The 19,323-nt window shown below is 39.6% G+C and overlaps 1 protein-coding gene across 2 annotated transcripts in view; it reads right to left on the bottom strand.

Annotated features, from left to right (window-relative positions):
- The window catches only part of AGXT2 (alanine--glyoxylate aminotransferase 2), a 94,316-nt gene that overhangs the window by 47,840 nt on the left and 27,153 nt on the right, over positions 1-19,323 (bottom strand). For both annotated transcript variants that reach the window (XM_006875385.1, XM_006875384.1), the window contains exons 5-8: positions 14,223-14,316; positions 13,471-13,564; positions 2,821-2,921; positions 1,338-1,430 (exon numbers count right to left, since the gene is read on the bottom strand). In XM_006875385.1, coding sequence (XP_006875447.1) covers positions 1,338-1,430; positions 2,821-2,921; positions 13,471-13,564; positions 14,223-14,316 — 382 coding nt within the window. The remainder of the gene's footprint in view (positions 1-1,337; positions 1,431-2,820; positions 2,922-13,470; positions 13,565-14,222; positions 14,317-19,323) is intronic.

Consider the following 19,323-nt stretch of genomic DNA (forward strand, 5'->3'; position numbering starts at 1 on the left):
TGATAAACTGGACATCCATCTATAAATGCAGTAGCTCAAAAGAGGAAACAAATCCCTGCTCCAAGAATTATTCCCACCCCCTCCACACAAGAGTAGATAGGGATGGGCAACATGAACATTGACTAACCAAAAATGGCAGAAGGGATGCATAGGTAAGAAGTGACTGGCTTAGAAGCTTTCAAGAGGGAACCTAGATCCACAGGGTGGGGAGGATGGTGGAGTCTCCCTGTCTGGGAGGGGTAGATGAAAAGAAATGCAGATGGGTCCCTTGGGATGCAAGGGTGAATGATTGTTACCAGGACTGATTGTGAGGACTGATAATGTAAAGGTGGACATTTTATAGCAAGGAGGGATGTGATTAACCTTTCAGTCTAGGATTGCAGGGCCCTGGGACCATCAATGGAGAAGAGCGGAGAGAGGGACCCCCCCCCCCCATGTAGACTATCACACAATACACAATAAAGAAAGAAAGAAAAAAAAGATGTAGGCTTGGTCATGAGAGTAATATTCCTATGTGGTTTGTAAGCTGCCTAAAGCAATCCTCAAATAAGAATTTTAAATACACATGAAAACTGTGTTTGTTGGTACTTATTTGATAGACATTCATTTGGATGTACAAGTTCATTTGTACTTGTTAAGTCAACTGGTTGATTCCCTAACACATCAGTCAACTAGCAAAAAACTCATTAATTAATTTATAACCATGGACTTCCAACAGTAGATGGTTTCTGTCTGGGATACAGACCCACTACTACGAGTCAGTAATAAGGTAGCATTGTTATTTTTGTTGCTAATTGCCATCGGGGTCAGGTTCCAAGTCATCACAACCATGTACAGTGTTTCTAAGGAGTCGCTGTTGAGTTTGAAACACTGACCTTGAAATTAAACCAACCCTGTGGTCCAGTGCTTTATCCTACAATGTCACACCAGGACTCCAAGGTAGCATTATTGTCCTATGGAGTCCTGGGGTGGGGCTGTGGAGTCCTGGGTGACTCTGTAGGATAAGCATTTGCTGGACTGAGAGGTCCATGTGAATCACAAAGTCAGTCATTTATGGGGTTGCTATGAGTCTGAAATGACTTTATGGCACTTAACAGCAAAGTAGAACAGTTACATAGATTTTCCAAGGCTGTGAATCTTTACAAAAGCAGTCTGTCACATCTTTCTCCCACAGAGCAGCTGGTAGGTTTGATCTGCAGACCTTTAGTTTAGCAGCTCAATGCTAAACTGTGGCACCAGGGTTCCTTGCCTGGGATACAGAGGGGGCATTTACGATGTGTCCCTGTGCCTTTCTTGTCCTCACTGCAGTGACTGTTACCCATCACATTGTCACTCACTTCATCTGCAATGCACACTCCTCCCCTCTCTCGCACCAGCTGGAAGGCTTCTTTCAAAAACCCCTTTGGATACTGAACAACTCCGTTCACCCCCTGCAAAAGACCAAGACGAAAAGGCTTATCATCACAACAGCAGCTCTTGGCAAAGTTTACAAAAAAGAAAAAAAGAATGGATTATTATCTTCAGTGTCATTTGAAATACTAGCAACTTAAAAAACAGTGTTCAAAACGGTTTCAACTATGGATGAAAAGAAGGACCATTACTCATATGCTGTGTCTTCTGCGAAAGGATGCAAATATTCATACTTTCCTGAGATTAGAAAAAGTAGAATAAGAGAAGTTGGTAAGAGTAAAGAAAGGCCCTTCTACTAGGGTAAATATTTAAAAACCAAAACCAAACTCATTCACTCCAACTCATGGTGACCCTGTGGGACAGTTAGAACGACCCCTTAGGGTTTCTGTGACTGTGAATCTTTACCGGAAGAAAGCCAGTTGTTCTTTGCCAGTGACAGGGCTTTCTGTATTTTGGAATGTGGCTTAAACTTGAATGTCTTGTAGCGAAAAGCCATTTTCAAATGAAAGCCACTCAACTGTGGAACATTCTGAAAAAAAAAAAAAAAATCTTTACCAGACTAGACAATCTCCTCTTTCTCCCATGCAGCAGCTGGTGGATTTGAACCACTGACCTTGTGATTAGGAGGCCAACATTTAACCACAGTGCCACTAGGCCTCTGTGTGAGTATTTTTGTTGCTGTGTTGTTAAGTGCTGCTGCATCGGTTCTGACTCATAACGACCCTGTATAGGATTTCTGAGGAGTGGCTAGTGGGCTTGAACCACCTATGGTGTGGTTAGCAGTCCAGTACTTATCCAACAGCACCACACCAGGCTTCCAAGTGAGTGTTGTTAAGTGCAGTTGAGTCATTCTGACTCATAGCTGCCCTGTATAACGTTTTCAATGAGCAGCTGGGAGTTTGAACCACTAACCTTGTGGTTAGCAGTCTAGTACTGATTCTACAGTGCCACACCATGTCTCCATGTGAGTGTTGTTATTGTTAAGTGCAGCTGAGTCGGTTCTGACCCATAGCGACCCTGTATAGTGTTTCTGAGGAGCAGCAGGTGAGTTTGAACCGTTGACCTTGCAGTTCAAACCAACCTTGTCATCGAGTGCTCATTCTAAAGCCCCACAGGTAATGAAAAATTGCGAGGGTTACCTTTTCTAAATAATTTTAGAAATTCAACAGTTCCATCTATCTATTCAGTCTGGGAAGGGAGGAGACTTAAAAATGATTAAAGAAAATACAATGTAAGCTGGTTATCAGGAACTTCTTTTTTTCCAGGAGAGGACAATACTGAATTAAATTTGGAGAGGGATGCAGCAACAAGCGCTTAACATTAGTTGAGATTCTGTAGCATGTATGAGTTAAAACACATTGATACGATCAACACTCAGCTGAATCCAGGTTTAACGTTGATAATACCCACTTGAATAGGCTCTGCAAAAAATCCGGCAATTGACTTGGCCACAGTAGTGTTCAGAGTTTCCTTGAACTGTTCAATATACTGGTCTTTAGCTTGGCAGCAGTCTAGAAAAAAACACACAGGACAAACAATAGACTCCCGCATTTGAAGATAGGAGAGTAGTATCCAAAAGAATGGAGGAAAATAGAACAGAAAGAAACAAAACAAAACAACAAAAACTCCATAAAACAGGATGAATGAATTAACTAGTATGCTTCAGTATCCAGTGTACCAGAACACAAGGGTGTGGATTTCTGTAGGGGGAACATTCTTTCCAAACAACTTGTATTCATGATAAGAGATTAAGATGGTCATCGGGCATTTGAAAACTACTTTGATCATTTCCATTTCAGGAAGACATGCCTCAGAGTATATCATTGGATCTGGAATGTTGTTTTTAAGTGTTGTCAAGGTGGGTCCAACTCATAACAACCCTGTATAGGGTTTCTGAGAAGTGGTTGGTGCGTTTGAACTGCCTGCCTTGTAGTTAGCAATCCAGTGCTTATTCTACAGAGCCATACCAAGAGTCTGGAATTGGTAGCTAGAAATATCTACATTCTCACTGAGTCGATTTAATTCAAATGTAATTGGGGTATGGAGTTAATCTTTTGAAAAAAACTTTTTTTTTTCTTAACTTTTTTTTAGTATGTGTTTGTAAATTGAGTGAAGATTAACTGAGCAGATATCAGTTTTACATTCAACAAATCATACATTTTGTTTCATCTCAATGATTGCAACCCTGTCCTTATAGCACCTCTTATCCTACTTCCTCCTCCTTTCCCAACCCTTCTGCCTTTTGTCTTTGTGTAAATGTTATGCTTTTGATGTCCAGTGGTTGACCATTGTCTGGTGTGCATACCTCACTAGTTTTGTTGCTTTCCCTGTATACCTATTCTATCTGTTTGGGGCTGAAAATTGAGTCAGCGGGGTGAGTATAGTTCCAGACCTTAAGGGTGAACAAGACCATAGTCTTAGGTTTCCACCAGTCTCTGTCTGACAAGTAAGCCGGATCTGTTTTTAATGATTTTGAGTTTTACTTCATATTTCCTCCTATTCTATCCAGGACCTTCTAATGCGATATGCTCAGAGCAGATGGTAGTTGTTGTTGTTGTTAAGTGCTGTTAAGTCAATTCTGATGCATAGTGACCCTGTATAGGGTTTCCAAGGAGTGACTGATGAGCTTGAACCGCTGACCTTGCAGTTCAAATAGCTTTGCAGTCTGGCACATTAATCCACAGCGCCAGGGACTGGGTAATATCTAGTTTTTCTGGTCTCATGGTCACGAAGACTGATATTTTCATGGTCCATTCGTCCCATTGGACTAATTGTTTCTAGGCATCTTCAATTTTCAACACTCTTCTTTCCTCTGCACAGGGAGAGACCAATAATTTCATCTTATGATGGCTGCTCATGAGCTTTTAAGATCCCAGTTGTAACTCACCAAAGTATAATGTAGAACATTGTGAATTACCACAATTGACAGCTCCACCACATTCATGGATATGTTTGCCACAAAAGTAAATACCTAGGTACAAAATTTCTATCTAACTTTATATATTTGTGGATAAACTCCTGCTCTCCCTCACACACCTGTTCAGACTGTGTAACTATCCATGGACCGACCCTTAGAGGATTGTGTATATATCAGGAAAATAACTATGCTATATAATTTTAAAACTACGAAGCATCTCAGTCTCAAGAGTTAGCATAACTGTTTATAAAATAATTTGAATTCAGTCTAAAGAGGAATGTTCTAGAGTCAGATAATTTTCATGCATTGTAGCCATTGTCACTTTGTACTGTGCTTGTTTGCTGATCTTTCTCCCCTTTAATTAAGAGCTTCTTATCAGAAGGAGCTATGTCTTGTTCATTTCTGGAATCTGTTGATGAGCAAACTGTCTGGTACATTGTAGGTGGTTGATACATATTTATGAATTCAGAGTTAAATAAATGGTAGAAAATGTGGTTGCTATGAGACATTGGGGACTTTCGCTTGAAGACTGCTCATTTGGAAAGAAAAAAAATGTTCTTGTTTGATGATCTATCTTTCTGTTCATCAGTTCTTTTTCTGGCTGGGTAAAATCTCCTGGTTGAGTGTTAAAATTTTCGTTATTAACTTTACAAGAATATATATTCTTGTTGTTAACTTCCATTTGAGTCAGTTCTGACTCATAGTGACTCTATATAACATTTCCAAGGAGCAACTAGCAGTCCAGTGCTTACCCTACAGCACCACACCAGGACTCTAGCATATATATTAGGGTAAGTAAAAAAATATTGTTAAAAATAATAGAGACCTTTCTTAAACAAAAAGATCAAAAAGTGAAGTTATTTTTTGTTGCCATATCCTCAATCCAAGTTTATATGCTTCTGAAGGTGTGTTCCTACCTGTTTAATCCTTCCTTGTATTCTTTCACCATACTTATTTAACCTGTATGCTGAGCAAAGAATCCGAAAAGCTGGGTTCTATGAAGAAAAGCGTGGCATCAGGATTGGGAGAAGACTCATTCACAACCTGTGATATGCGGATGATACAACCTTGCTTGCTGAAAGTGACGAGGACTTAAAATACTGATGAACATCAAAGAGCACAGCCTTCAGTATTGGTTGCATCTCAATGTAAAGAAAATGAAAATCCTCACCACTGAACCAATATACAATATTCTTATCAACGGAGAAAAGATTGAAGTTGTCAAGGACTTCATTCTTCTTAGATCAACTACCAACACTCATGGAAGCATCAGCTAAGAAATCAAACGACATATTGCATTAGGCAAATCTGCTGCACAAGACCTTTTAAAAGTGTTGGAGAACAAGGATGTCAGCTTGAGGACTAAGGTGCACTTGACCCAAGCCATGGTGTTTTCATTAACCTCGTATGCATGCGAAAGCTGGGCAGTGAATAAGGAAGACCACAGAAGAATTGATGCATTTCAGTTATGGTGTTGGAGGAGAATATTGGAAGTGCCATGGGTTGCCAAAAGAACCAACAGATCTATGTTGGAAGAAGTGCAGCCAGAGTGCTCCTTGGAGGCCAGGATGGCCAAAGTTCATCTCTCATGTTTCGAACATATTGTCAGGAGGGACCAGTTACTGGAGAAGGATATCATGTTTGGTAAGGTAGAGGGTCAGAGAAAAAGAAGAAGACCCCCCCAGTGAGATGGATCGGCAATATGGCAGCATCAATGGGCTAAAGCATGGCAACAATTGTGATGTTAGCCCAGGACTGGGCAGTGTTTCATTATGCTGTGCGTAGGATTGCTATGAGTTGGTACCAACTCGATGGCACCTAACAACAACAAAAATCCTTCCTTGAAGAGTCCTACCCTTTAACTTAACCACAGCATCCTTGAGGTATTAAAATCATTTCTTTTAAATGTCCTTTGAGTTTTGGGAACAAAAAATAAGTATGAAGGGGCAAGACCAAGGTTGTAGGGTAGATGAGAAAAGGTGTCCCAGTGAAATTCTCCTAGGATGCCCTTTGCTTCCATCAAAGAATGAGCAGGTGCATTGTTGTGATGGGAAAAAATTTTCACAGTGCAACTTTCCTGTCATTTTTCTCACCAATGAAGCTTTTATTTCTTTCTTAAAATTTCTTTATAATAAGCCTTCACAAACATCCTGTATCCTTTGAGAAAATCTGTTAGAGTCCAAAACACAGTCACCAAAATTTTCTGAGCTGATCTCTTGACCTTGAATTTAACTGGTACAACAGATCCCTTTTGAAGCCACTGTGTTGGCTGAACTCTTCTTTTTGAAATTCACCCTAATTCCAAATTAAAACAAATATATTACTTAGAGAACTTATCTGCAGCCAACCACTGATTAGAGAGAAATGTTTAAAAATGCTTTGTTTGGAATAAACCCATGCATGTATGAATTGGAATGCTAGTAACAATACATATTGTTTTTAATTTGACCTCCTGTTCTTTACCAAAACCTAATTTGTCATTCTTTATAGTTCCTTACCCCTTGCACATATTTTCAAGCTTATATTCGATTTTCTTTAAATATTTTTCAATGTGTATGATAATTCCATTATTTGAAATCCTCATGGGTCGTCTCTTAATCATGGTGTTTTTGTTCCTTGTAGATTAGTTATTTTTGACTATGGATGCTTATTTTGCTTGGGAGTTTATAAAATTTTTTTGAGGTCTAGAATTTAGTATGTTCAGCCAGAGAATATTTGCATCTGCGACATCCAGGCATGTAAGGCATGAACAGCCTAACATTCCTCTAAATTATTATCTTGAGGTAGCAAGAGGTCAGTGGCAATTCCTCCCAACAAGCTCCACCACTTGCATTCAGCACCAGAATCCTTGCAGACCTTTCAGTGGGTGAGGTGGTGCTGGTGGTGACAGTTGACCCATGTGTGTGGACTCTTTGTTGCTGTTGAGTGCTGTTGAGTCAGTTCCGAGTCATAGAGACCCTGTATAGGATTTCCAAGGAGTGGCTAGTGAGCTTGAACCGACTTCATGGTTCAAACCAATCTTTCAGTCTAGCGCATTAACCCCCAGTCCTCTTTGGAGCCCTTGACAAAGGGAGTCTCTAATTAGATATTCTTTGTTGGCTAGGCTTTTAAATTTGTACGCTTCATTCCATCAGAACCCATCACTGCCATTGTGAGTCTATTTTGACTCACAGTTACCCTGTAGTACAGGAGGCTATAAATCTTTATGGGAAAGATAGCCCCATCTTCCTCCTTCAGAGCAGCTGGTGAGCTTAAAGCTCTGATTTTAAAGTTAGTAGCTCAACACTTAACCCACTCTGAGCCATAATGAAGATCAAGGTTTCCAGATTTTGCAAATGCCCTGCAGTGTTCTGCTGACCTTTTTGGGTTGCTGAAAATTCTTGCTTTCTTGTCTTGGTACTTTAAAAATGGTGATATTTATACTTTATCTAGGACTTCTTATTTGTTTATAGCTGGAGACTATCTAGGCTGTCATATTATTGTTCATACCATTCAATGTATCAGCAATATTAACCATGTTTACATTCCCAGCATGCTTAAAGATCCTAGAATCATTTCTTCCTGAGGACATGGAATCTTCAGTAGCTATATACTTCACAGACATGAAATTCAATAGACATGAAATCCTGTGGGTGGTAGAAGACAAAAGAAGAAGAAGATGATTGCCCATGAGGATTGCTCGAACTCCAGAAGCCTGCCATATGTGTCTCATCATCAAATTGAGAACTATCATGGGAGCAGACAAAGCAAGGGAGAGGAATCCTCCTCTGGTCTGAAGTCAAAGGTCCCAAGTCAACTGCATTCATAAGTGACTGAACCCTCAGAATTTTCACTTGCACCTGCAACTTGGCTCTAAACAACATTATTCTGTCTTCGGATATCTACACTTCAGCCCATGTCCATGGACAGCACAAGGGATGCAGAAGGGGGATGCAGATGTGATGGGGGGTCCCCAGTACCACCAACAGAGAAAAACAGTCACTACTGGCTATCCTAATGCCTACTCCATGACACGATGTCTCTAGAAGGCTGCCAATACGGAACAGAAACCTTCAGTAATCACCACCAAAAGTGAAGCAGAAATATATTAGCCTTTCATTAACAATGGGGAAAACACCACCTGGTCCCAGACGTCTTTATAGGCTACATGTGATATTTGGGAACATTTGTTTGGTAGAAACTGAGGGTTGGGAAGGAAGTGATGACAAAGATATTAAACTCAGAAAGTATATATTGTAGCATCAATGATGCTGTTTCAGTGGGCAGTATACAGTAGACAAATATGTACCTCTGAGATTGAAATTCCCTATTTTTATTATGAAAGAGCAAACAGCCCAGGAACACCCTAAAGGAAAGATCAGACGTGTTCAAAAGATGTAATTTGGAAATTTAGCAAGTCCATTTCTAACTAGAAAAATCAAAGGGTGAGCATAACCAACTCCAATACCTCAATTTTGGACACTCCAAACCAAGAAAAGGCTTTATTTGAACCTGTGTTGACCTCTCATGATTTTCTGTTCACTGCTCACAAGTTCAGTGATGAGAGGGGTCATGTGCTGTAATCAGCTTTTTACTTCGTTTCATATTTACTTCATTGGCACATTGTGTAACTTCAGGTCAGGTTGCCTCTAGAGAGAGATTTCACATTTAATGCATCCGTGTCACCATGGTAACATCAAGGAGGTGGAGAATGGATGCTCTGCTGGATGCCATCCAAGCAACAGAGCGGAGATGGAAGAGTTTTTATTTTAGCTGATGGCACAAAAAGAGTTAGGCAGGAGCAAAGAAAAAACAAAAATGTTTTAGAAAAAGAAAACTTTTCTTCCAAAAGAAGAATGATGAGATTGGTACCAAGGTGTCAGGGCAAGGTAGGGTGATACGAGGTGAATTTCACCATGGGTTAGATCTGAATTCAGGGTCTGGAATGAACAACCAAAATGAAAAATCCTGGAGAGTGAGGAATAAGACGATAATGAAATCTACCACGTAAACATCTGTATTGTTGTTAGTGGCCATCACACTTTTGGAGACCCATAGACAACAGAATGAAACAGTGCTTAGTCCTACCCCATCTTCTGATTTTTTTATATGCTCATATTCATTGTTGATGCCACTGTGTATTTTTCGGCTGAGTGAGGGGACTTGTCTTCCAGTTCCATATTGCACAGGATTCTGTTGTGATCCATACGATTTCCATTAACTAATTTTTGAAAGTAGATAGCCAGGCATTTCTTAGTCTGTCAAGTCTGTATTGGTCTGGAAGTTCCACGATCATGGGTGAGTTTCTGGCATCATAGTAACATGCAAGCCACCACAGTATGACAAACTGAGAGGTGGTAGAACATCTATATTAGGTCCACAAAATGGACCCCTTAATTTTTTGGGAATAATGACAGATTTCTGAAGTGAAGAAAACCTACAAGGAATTGAGAACTGGGACCATCTGTACCCAAAATATCTTTCATATTGGGATGTGTTTGTAATCATGTATTTGTAGTATGATACTCTAAATTAACAACAAAGAATAAATACTCCCCAGGTACTAAAAGCAATAGAGAAGGCTGATATCCTTTTTGTATTCCAATTCTATTAAAAAAAGATGAGAAAGCCTCAAGCAGGGAGGAAGTAAAAAAGGATGGAAAGAGAGAAAGAAGGGTATATACGGTAGTTGTTGTTGTTAAGTGCCATCAAGTCGATTCCGAGTCATAGCGACCCTGTGTAGGGTTTCCAGGGAGCGGCTGGTGAGTTTGAATGCCAACCTTGCAGTTCAAACTGACCTTGAAGTCAAGTGCTTGTAGGGAGGGACTAAAAAGAGCATTTCTTGACTGCAATTGTTAGATGTCATAAAGTGGACTCAGTGACCTTATGTATGACAGATGAAACACTGTCTGCACCGTTCTCACAATTGTTGCTGTGTTTGAACTCATTGCTGTAAGCCACTGTCACTGAGGTTTTCCTTTATTTCTCTGACCTTCCACTTTATTAAGCATGATGTCCTTCTTCAGGGACTGGTCTCTCCTGATGACATGTCCAAAGTGTGTAAGATGAAATCTCCCTATTCTTGTTGCTAATGACCATTCTTATTGTACTTCTTCCAAGACAGATTTATCTGCTCTGTGACCCAAACCCCAAACCAAACCTACTGTCATCGTGTTGCTTCTGACTCATAGTGACACTGTATAGGGTTCCCAAGGCTGTAAATCTTCACAGGAGAAGACAGCCTTATTTTTGTCCTATGCAGTGACTGGTGAGTTTTTAATCTTACAGTGCCACTTGGGCTCCTTGTTCTTTTGGCAGCCTGTGGTCTATTTAATAATTTTTGCTAACACCATAATTCAAAAGCATCAATTCTTCTTTGGTTTCATTTGTATGTATATGAGGTGATTGAAAATACCATGACTTGGGTCAGGTACATATTAGTCTTCAAAGTGACATCTTTGCTTTATAACACTTTAAAGACATCTTTTGCTGCAGATTTGACCAATGCGATTTGTCATTTGATTTCCCGACTGCTGTTTCCATGAGTGTTGATTGTGGATCAAAGTAAAATGAAATCCTTGATAACTTCGATCGTTTCTCTGCTTATCATGATGTTGCTTATTGATCCAGTGGTGAGGATATTGGTTTTCTTTAATGTTGCAGTGGAGTCCTGGTGTGGCCCTGTAGGATAAGCACTCAACCACAAGGACAATTTGAGTCTCAAGGTCACTGGTTCAAATTCACCAGCTGCTTCTCAGAAGCGCTCTACAGAGTTGCTACGAGTTGGAATTGACTCCATGGCACTTAATACCAACATCCACATTGAAGACCGTAGTCTATACTCTTCATCACTAAGTACTTCAAATTCCCTTCAATTTCAGCATCTTGATCTTGAAGGTTACTGTGTATTATAAGGAGCTCTGGCAAGACAATAGTTAAATGCTCATTGTGAACCTAAACGTTGGAGTTTGGAATCCATCCAAAGGCTCTGCAGAAGAAAAATCTGGCAATCTATCTCTGTAAAGGTTAAAGGCTAGACAATCCTATGGAGCAGTTCTGCTGTACCTCATGGGGTCACTATGAGTTGCAAATCAGCTTGACAGCACACAACACCACTGTATACTAGGCTCTGTTCTGGTGGTTTTAAAGTTAGGCCAGTTCTTTGAGATACAGTGGACTGATTTTAGTTCTTAATGCTGTATAGATATGATATATAAGTATGGTTTAACTGGGCACTTACCGTATTTTTATGCAAATAACTTATATCTTCTATGTTTGTTTGCCAACTGCTCCCTCCCTCCCTCCTGTGAGGTATTTTTGTAAGTTCAGCTATGCCATTTTTTGTTTTGTTTACATGTTGCTGTAAAAAAGTTTTTTTTTTTTTTTTTTTTAAATTAGCATAGCATCTTTGGTATAATATCTGCCTTACCCTACAAGTATATGTTCTCTGTCCTTTGATCTCATAAAGCTCTGTAATATAAGGGTGGGAAGTGCCAGACATGGTTCTCACCATTTTACAAACGAGCAAAATGAAAACCAAGCTGGAGCATTTGCTCATAGCTGGACAATGGTGGGGCTGGGAGTGGAATCCAGATACCCTGTCTTCATGTGTCTGCTCAATTCTGACAAGAAGAACAGTACTTGTTTTGAAGCCTGGGGTCATCTAGATGGCATGTCAGTATGAATGAGGGTGATCTTAGGTATAGGGGCCACTAGGTTTGGAGTCACAAAACATGGCATCAAATCCTAGCTCTCCTGCTTCCTAGATATGGATAAAATTTTCCTCATCTTTAAAATGGGGAGTTTGAAGGATAACTTCAAACGTACTTCTGGTTTTAAAAATTCTCCATTCTGTGGCCATGATACCTAATCTTGTTCCAATGTTCATTTCTCATTCTACATTCATTTTGCCATTATCCCATCTGAATTTTAAGATGACTGATTTTTCTTCCTTTTAAAGTTGATATTTAAGACTTCCATTTTGCAATTTTCCCTCTCTACCCAATGACTCACACTTACCATTAAGGATGTTTGGACTGGAGCATTTAGTTCTTTTCTCCAGAATTACTTACGACCAAATATTCAAGAGTTTCTGTACTGTGATGACAAATGTGAAGACAGATTTAGTGATTAGCAAATGACAGATTCCATTTCCATGCCTCATCTTCCTCATGTTAAGAATAAGTAAAGAATTCAAATAGAAAAGAGGTTGATGCATAGAAAATTTCCTTGTGATGCTGTCTTTTAAACATTTGCAAAGTATGTCAGCAACTTCAAGAAAAGGCCTGGTGTTTCGATAGATGCTCTCATGTTGACTGGCATCTGTGCCCCTGGAGAATTTCTTGACTTGAGATTTCAGATTCCTAAAAGTACTCTTTTTCTTCTCCCATTCTTTCATTTGGAAACTGCCAAAGAAATCCACAAGCCTCATTTTCTTTTACAATCAATTATCAGAGTTATTGCCAATTGTTGTTGTTAAGTGCCGATGAATTGGTTCCAACCCATAGTGACCCTGTATAGCGTTTCTGAGGAGTAGCTGGTGAGCTTGAGCCACGACTTTGCAGTCCTGCGCATTAACCTGCAGGGCCACACCAGGACTCCATTGCTGATACAACACATGATTTAAGACTGTCCTTAGTTAGGTACTGAGTGATGGTCTCCTCTTAGTTTTAGTTTTTTTTTAAATTTTTTTTATAGGCAACAAACATTTATTTTTTTATTCTTCTTTACTTAGTTTTGAAACTATGAGATGCTTTTCCTACCCAACCAGACAAACACTGGTAGAAAAGTGGCTTCATTTGCTGGAGAGTTGACTTTGACTCATGGTAACCCTATGTGTGTTGGAATAGAACCGTGCTCCGCAAGGTTTTCAATGACTGATTTAAAAATATATATATATTGCTAGATTTTCTTCCATGGTGCCTCTGGGTGAACTCGAACCTCCAACCCTTCCATTAGCATTGGAGTATGTTAATTGTTTGCACAACTCATGGTAAAGTCATAGCTGGCATGAGATATGTTATTTCAGTGAGGGGTTGCTGTCTAGCCTTGCTCCCTTTGGCCTTTCCAGTTCCCATTTTTCTCAAATGTGATCACTCAGGAAGGAAGGGCCTGCTTTTCTCCAGGTGCCTTCCTCTAGTCCCTCCCTCCCTGCCCAATTAGACCTGCTGCACAGCTGCACTTCCTAATCGTCTGCACCGGAGAATCTCGACAGTGGCTTCCTCCCCAAGGGCCACGGAAAACATCTGGGCACATGGTCTGTAAACGACAAAAGAAAGAGTTTGGCAAGACAGGAACACAAGCTGGCCAATTTGGGGTAGCATGTGTTACTGATCAAAGCAAGAGGACATCTTAATTTGATATTGAGATCCCCTCTTTGCTCATTCCCCAATTAGAAAACCCAATATTCTGCTCTGAAGATAGACATTTTTCTTAGAAATCGGATATGTGGGCACTCTGTAAAAGGAAACTGCTTTCAATAGTAGCCTTGCTCAAGGGTCTGGTGGAATAGGGTAGCTGTAACAATAGGAATAATTCGGTTTCTGATTCTGCTGTTGAAAAGGTGAGTGCAGCCAGTGGGAACAGAAGGTGAGTGTGGTGACACCATCTCTGTGGAAAGTTTGTGTCGTCAAGGCTCTGAGAACTCATTTCAGTGCATTTCTTTTCATCTCACTTGATTTAATTTAAAAGCAAAACAAACAAAAAAACTCCTGTCATTAATTATTATCCAGATTCTGAAGTCTTTTCTAAGAAATATTTCTCCCAAGTGGCCTTCAATTCAATTTCATTAAATTGAGTCCCTGATTAATAACAAGTTTTGTATTAATTTGTAATTCAAATACCAAGAAATTCTGATCAACTATTTCACAGACCCAGTAGTCTTTAGAGAAACGAGACACAAATCCCCAAAACTCACTGCTTGGCAATTCATTCCACTGGGGATACTCGTCTTGAAGGGTCCTACATTTGTCAAACCAAGTGTGTAAGGACTACATCCATGGTAGGCTCCTCTGCAAAGAGAAAATAATGGGGATTGGGATGGGACTTAAGTTCATTTTCTTCAATCACTGTACTAAGGAAAACTGAATAGGACAAAAGGGAAAACACATGAAGACTATGGAGATGAGACAGAGCAGTATTAACATTCAATTCCAGTGGCTTTTAAGAAATCATGTCTTTGCCAGGTGAATTTACTTATTTATCTTTTTTATAGGTGTCAGAAATTAAAAATTCTCAACGGAATTATTTCAACTATCTGGCCAAGAACTCTGACCTTAGAACCTATCCTATTACTCTACAATAGTGAGACTAGTCGTTAGTAAAAATATCAGAAATTATATATTTGGTGACTGTTATTTTTCACAATGGAGTCCCTGGGTGTTGCAAATGGTTAATGTGCTTGGTTGCTTACTGAAAGGCTGGTGGCTCGTGTCCATCCAGCAGTGCCTTGGAAGAAACACTTGGCAATCTACTTCTGAAAGTTTACAGTTATTGAAAATTCTATAGTACGTAGTTCTACTCTGATACACACAGGGTTGGCATGAGTTGAAGTTGACTAGATGGCAACTGGTAGTCTTCCTTGAAAAGCCAGTTATTTGTTTCTGTGATAAGGCTATTGCTTTATAGTTTTAAGGATCCCTCCCTAAGTGCCTTGTAAAGCCACCTTATTTGCCATATAAGAAAAAGGTGTTTGTCTTTTCAATCTGAACCTAAACAATGAGGACCTAAGATGAGTAAGAGTATCCCAAAGGGTGGTCTTACATCTTGGAGACACAAACATGTGTTGAAGCCTAGTCCCACCACAACAGCTTCACAAAGATCAGTCCTCATCATGCAGGCACATATTCTGGGGTGCCTGCTTAGGCAAAACAGTCAAAATTCTTTATTGTCATACTTTGATAGCAGATGTTTCCTTAGTCTATAATAACTGGCAAGTGCATTTTATGTTGAATTTTGTATGGAATATAATGTGGTGAGGTAGAAATTAATCTCCCTTTCTTTGAAATAAGACAAAAATCATGACCTAAAACGGAAGGAAATTAGATGATTTCTTCTTTACATCAACTTTTATCCATGTTACTGCTGTCCTTTACATAACATTTATAAGTATTTAAATTTGCTGTATAAAATCACCCAAAGGAGGCAAAGTTTTTAGTTTTCTATTATTTATAATGCCAATATGGCCATCAGGGTTTAAGAGCTAATCTACTAAATTATTGATTCTCAGAAGTCATCCAAAGAAGTGTATGCATATGCAGGATTAGATATGCATCCTCTGAAGTTACAGAGGATAAACGGGGAAGCAATGGCCCAGTGGTACTCTGAGTACATGTCCTAAGCAGAGATTAAAATGGGTCTAGTGCCATGAGGGGTAGAGCCATGAGTTTCTTTGGGTATGTAGAAGTCAATTAGTGCTTGCTCTATGTTGTAGCCAATACTACATCTATAATGTAAAAGAAAAAGCCAACAAAAAACCTGCCATTTTTGTCAATTCCATTGGATGATCTATGACTTAATGAAGACTCCAAACTGTTGATGACACCAATCACAGACTCTATCTTGGATTAGGCCAATTTGCATAAGGCTATCCTGAAATATCATGTTTGGTAAGGTGGAGGGTCAGAGACAAAGAGGAAGAACCCCAACGAGATGGATTGGCCAAGAGGCAGCATCGTTGGACTCAAGTGTGGCAACAATAGTGAGGTTGGCTCAGCATCGGTCAGTGTTTTGTTGTGCTGTGCATAAGGTCACTATGGGTTAGTACTGACTCGATGGCACCTAATAACAACAACAATCCTGAAATAGGAGTCCTGGTGTGGTGCTGCAAGATAATGCACTGGACTGCAAGATTTGAACTGTGGGGTTGATGGTTCAAACTCACCAGCTGCTCCTTGGAAATACTATAAGGGATCACTATGAGTCAGAACCAAGTCAATGGCACTTAACAAAAACAACTTCCTGTCATAGAAGCCCTGGTAGCATAGTGGGTTATGAGTTGGGCTGCTAAACATAAGGTTAGCAGTTCAACTCTAGCAGTCGCTTTACTCAGCCACTCTGTGGGAGAAAGATGAGGCTTTCTGCGTCCATAAAGATTTGCAGTCTCAGAAGCCTTGTACAGGGTCTCTATGAGTCGGTACCAACTCCACTGTAACCCCCCACCAACCATCCTGTCATAACCACCACTAAAGCTTGTCATATTGTGGTGAGTTGTGTGTTGCCTTGATAATAGAAGCGATGCCACCTACGTTTTATATACCAGTAGAGTCACTCATGGTGGACAAGTTTCAGCAGAGTTTCCAAATTTAGACAGTGTAGGCAGAAGAAGAAGTGGACCACTTCTGATAGGGCTTTTATGGTGCTGGAAGGTGAGTCCCTAAGGTTGTAAAGCACTCAAAATACGACTGGGGAAGAGCATCCTCCTCAAAATAATGATGTGGCTGGACAAAAGCTTTTAGGATCTTAATTTTCTAATGGTCAAAAACTCAAAATTTGAAGAAACAGCTGCAAACATCCATTAATAATTAGAACATGGAATGTAGGAAGTATAAAAGTAGGAAAATTGAAAGTCATCAAAAGTGAAATGGAACAATAAAATTTGATATCCATGGCATTAATGCCACCACTTGTTGGCCAGTTTGTTGTACTGTGATGACGTGTGTGTTGCTGTGATGCTGGAAGTTATACCACCAGAACTTTAAATACCAGCAGAGTCACCCATGGTGGACAGGTTTCAGCGGAACATCCAGAATAAGACAAACTAGGAAAAAGGAAAGGCAGACTACTTTGGAATGTGTAGCCCCTGAGAACTTTATGACTATCAGAGGATCATTGTCAGATATAGTGCCAGAAGATGAAAACATTATAAATATTACCAAAATATTGTCAGATATGGTGCCAGAAGATGAGCCCCTTAGATTGGAAGGTACTCAAAATGCGATTGGGTAAGAGCTGCCTGTTGAAATAGAGTTGACTGTGATGACATGAATGGAGTAAAGCTTTCAGGAGTTTTATTTGCTGATGAGTAAAGCTTTCAAGACTTTCAATGAGGAGAAATAGCTGCAAACATCCATTAATTGGTACACAGAATGTACAAAGTATGAATCTAGGAAAATTGGAGGTTGTCAAAAATGAAATGGAACACTAAGATTGATATCCTAGTCGTTAGTAAGCTAATATGGACTGGCATTGGCCATTTTAATTTGACAATCATATGGCTTACTATGATAGGAATGGCAAACTCAAGAGGAATGGTGTCACGTTCATCATCAGAAGGAACATTCCAATATCTATTTTGAAGTACACTGCTGTCTGTGATTGAATAATATCCATACTTCTACAAGGAGTCCTGGTGTGGCACTGTAGGATAAGCACTTGATTGCAATGTTAGTTTGCACTGCATGGTCTGCAATTCAAATCCACCAGCTGCTCATTGGAAACCCTATGCAGGGTCACTATGAGTTAGAACTGATTTAATAGCATTTAACAACAACATCAAGGAAAACTAGTTAGTATCACTATTATTCAAATTTACGCAACAAGCACTAAAACCAATGATGAAGAAATTGAGTAATTTATCAACTTCTTCAGTTTGAAATTGATCAAACATGCAATCAAGATGCATTGATGAATACCTGTGATTAGAATGTGAAAGATAGGGAAAAAGAGGAAGGATCCACAGTATGAAAATATTGCCATCATAATAGAAATGGTGCTGGAGATCACATGATGGAATTTTTCAAGACCAATGACTTTTTCAAAAACATAAATGGCGACTATACACATGGACCACCACGCATATGTCAATTTGTTGTACTGTGGTGGCTTGTGCATTGTTGTGATTCTGGAAGCTTTGCCATGGCTGTTTTAAATAAAGCAGGGTCATCCACAGCAGGTAGGTTTCAGCTGAGCTTCCAGACAAAGAGACTAAGGAGAAAGAGGGATAGACTATTTCAGAATATGTAGCCACTAAAAATCTTATGAGTAACAGTGGAACACTGTCAGCACCAGAATATTGAATATGGAAATATGATGAAGAGCACCAGAATATTGTCAGATATAATGCCAGAGGAAGAGGAGCCCCTCAAGTTGGAAGGCTCTCAAAATGCAACTGAGAAAGAGCTGCCTTCTCAAAGTAGAGTTGACTGTGGTAATGTTAATGGGATAAAGCCTTTGGGACCTTCATTTGCTAATGGGGGACAACTCAAAATGAAGAGAGCAGCTGTAACATCCATTAACAAACAGAACATGGAATGTAAGAAGTACGAATCTAGGAAAATTGGAAATTGTCAAAAATGAAATGGAATGCATAGACATCAATATCCTAGGCATTAGTGAGCTTAAAAGGGCTGGTATTGGCCATTTTGAATCTGACAATCACATAGTTTACTATGCCTGGAATGATAAATTGAAGAGGAATGGAGTCACGTTCATCATCAAAAAGAACATTTCAATATCTGCCTTGAAGTACAACACTTTCTGTGATAGGATATTATCTATACAACTATAAGAAAGACCAGTTAATACCACTATTATTCACATCCACGCACAAATCATTAAAGTCAGTGCTGATGAAATTGAAGAATTCTACAAACTTCTTCAGTCTGAAATTGATCAAACATGCAATCAAGATGTATTGATCATTACTGGTGATTGGAATGCAAAGGTTGAAAACAAAGAAGAAGGATCTGTGGTTGGAAAATATGGCCTTGGTGGTAGAAACAATGTTGTAGATCACCTGATAGAAATTTGCAAGACCAATGAATTCTTCACTGTAAATACCTTTTTAAAACAACATAAGAGATGACATTAGTGGGACTTGATGGCAGATAGGGTAGAGGTGCAATGAAGTTCTCCATCAGCAATACCACAGAATACCAGGCGAACCAGGTTCAGGACAGAGCTTCAAAATTCTGAACCACATGTTGTTGTTGTTGTTAGGTGCCATCGAGTCAGTACCGACATATAGCAACTTTATGCACAGCAGAACAAAACACTGCCTGATCCTGGCCCAACCTCAC

Source organism: Chrysochloris asiatica, unplaced genomic scaffold (genome assembly GCF_000296735.1).
Source record: "Chrysochloris asiatica unplaced genomic scaffold, ChrAsi1.0 scaffold00324, whole genome shotgun sequence".
In the NCBI taxonomy this organism is placed as follows: domain Eukaryota; kingdom Metazoa; phylum Chordata; class Mammalia; order Afrosoricida; family Chrysochloridae; genus Chrysochloris; species Chrysochloris asiatica.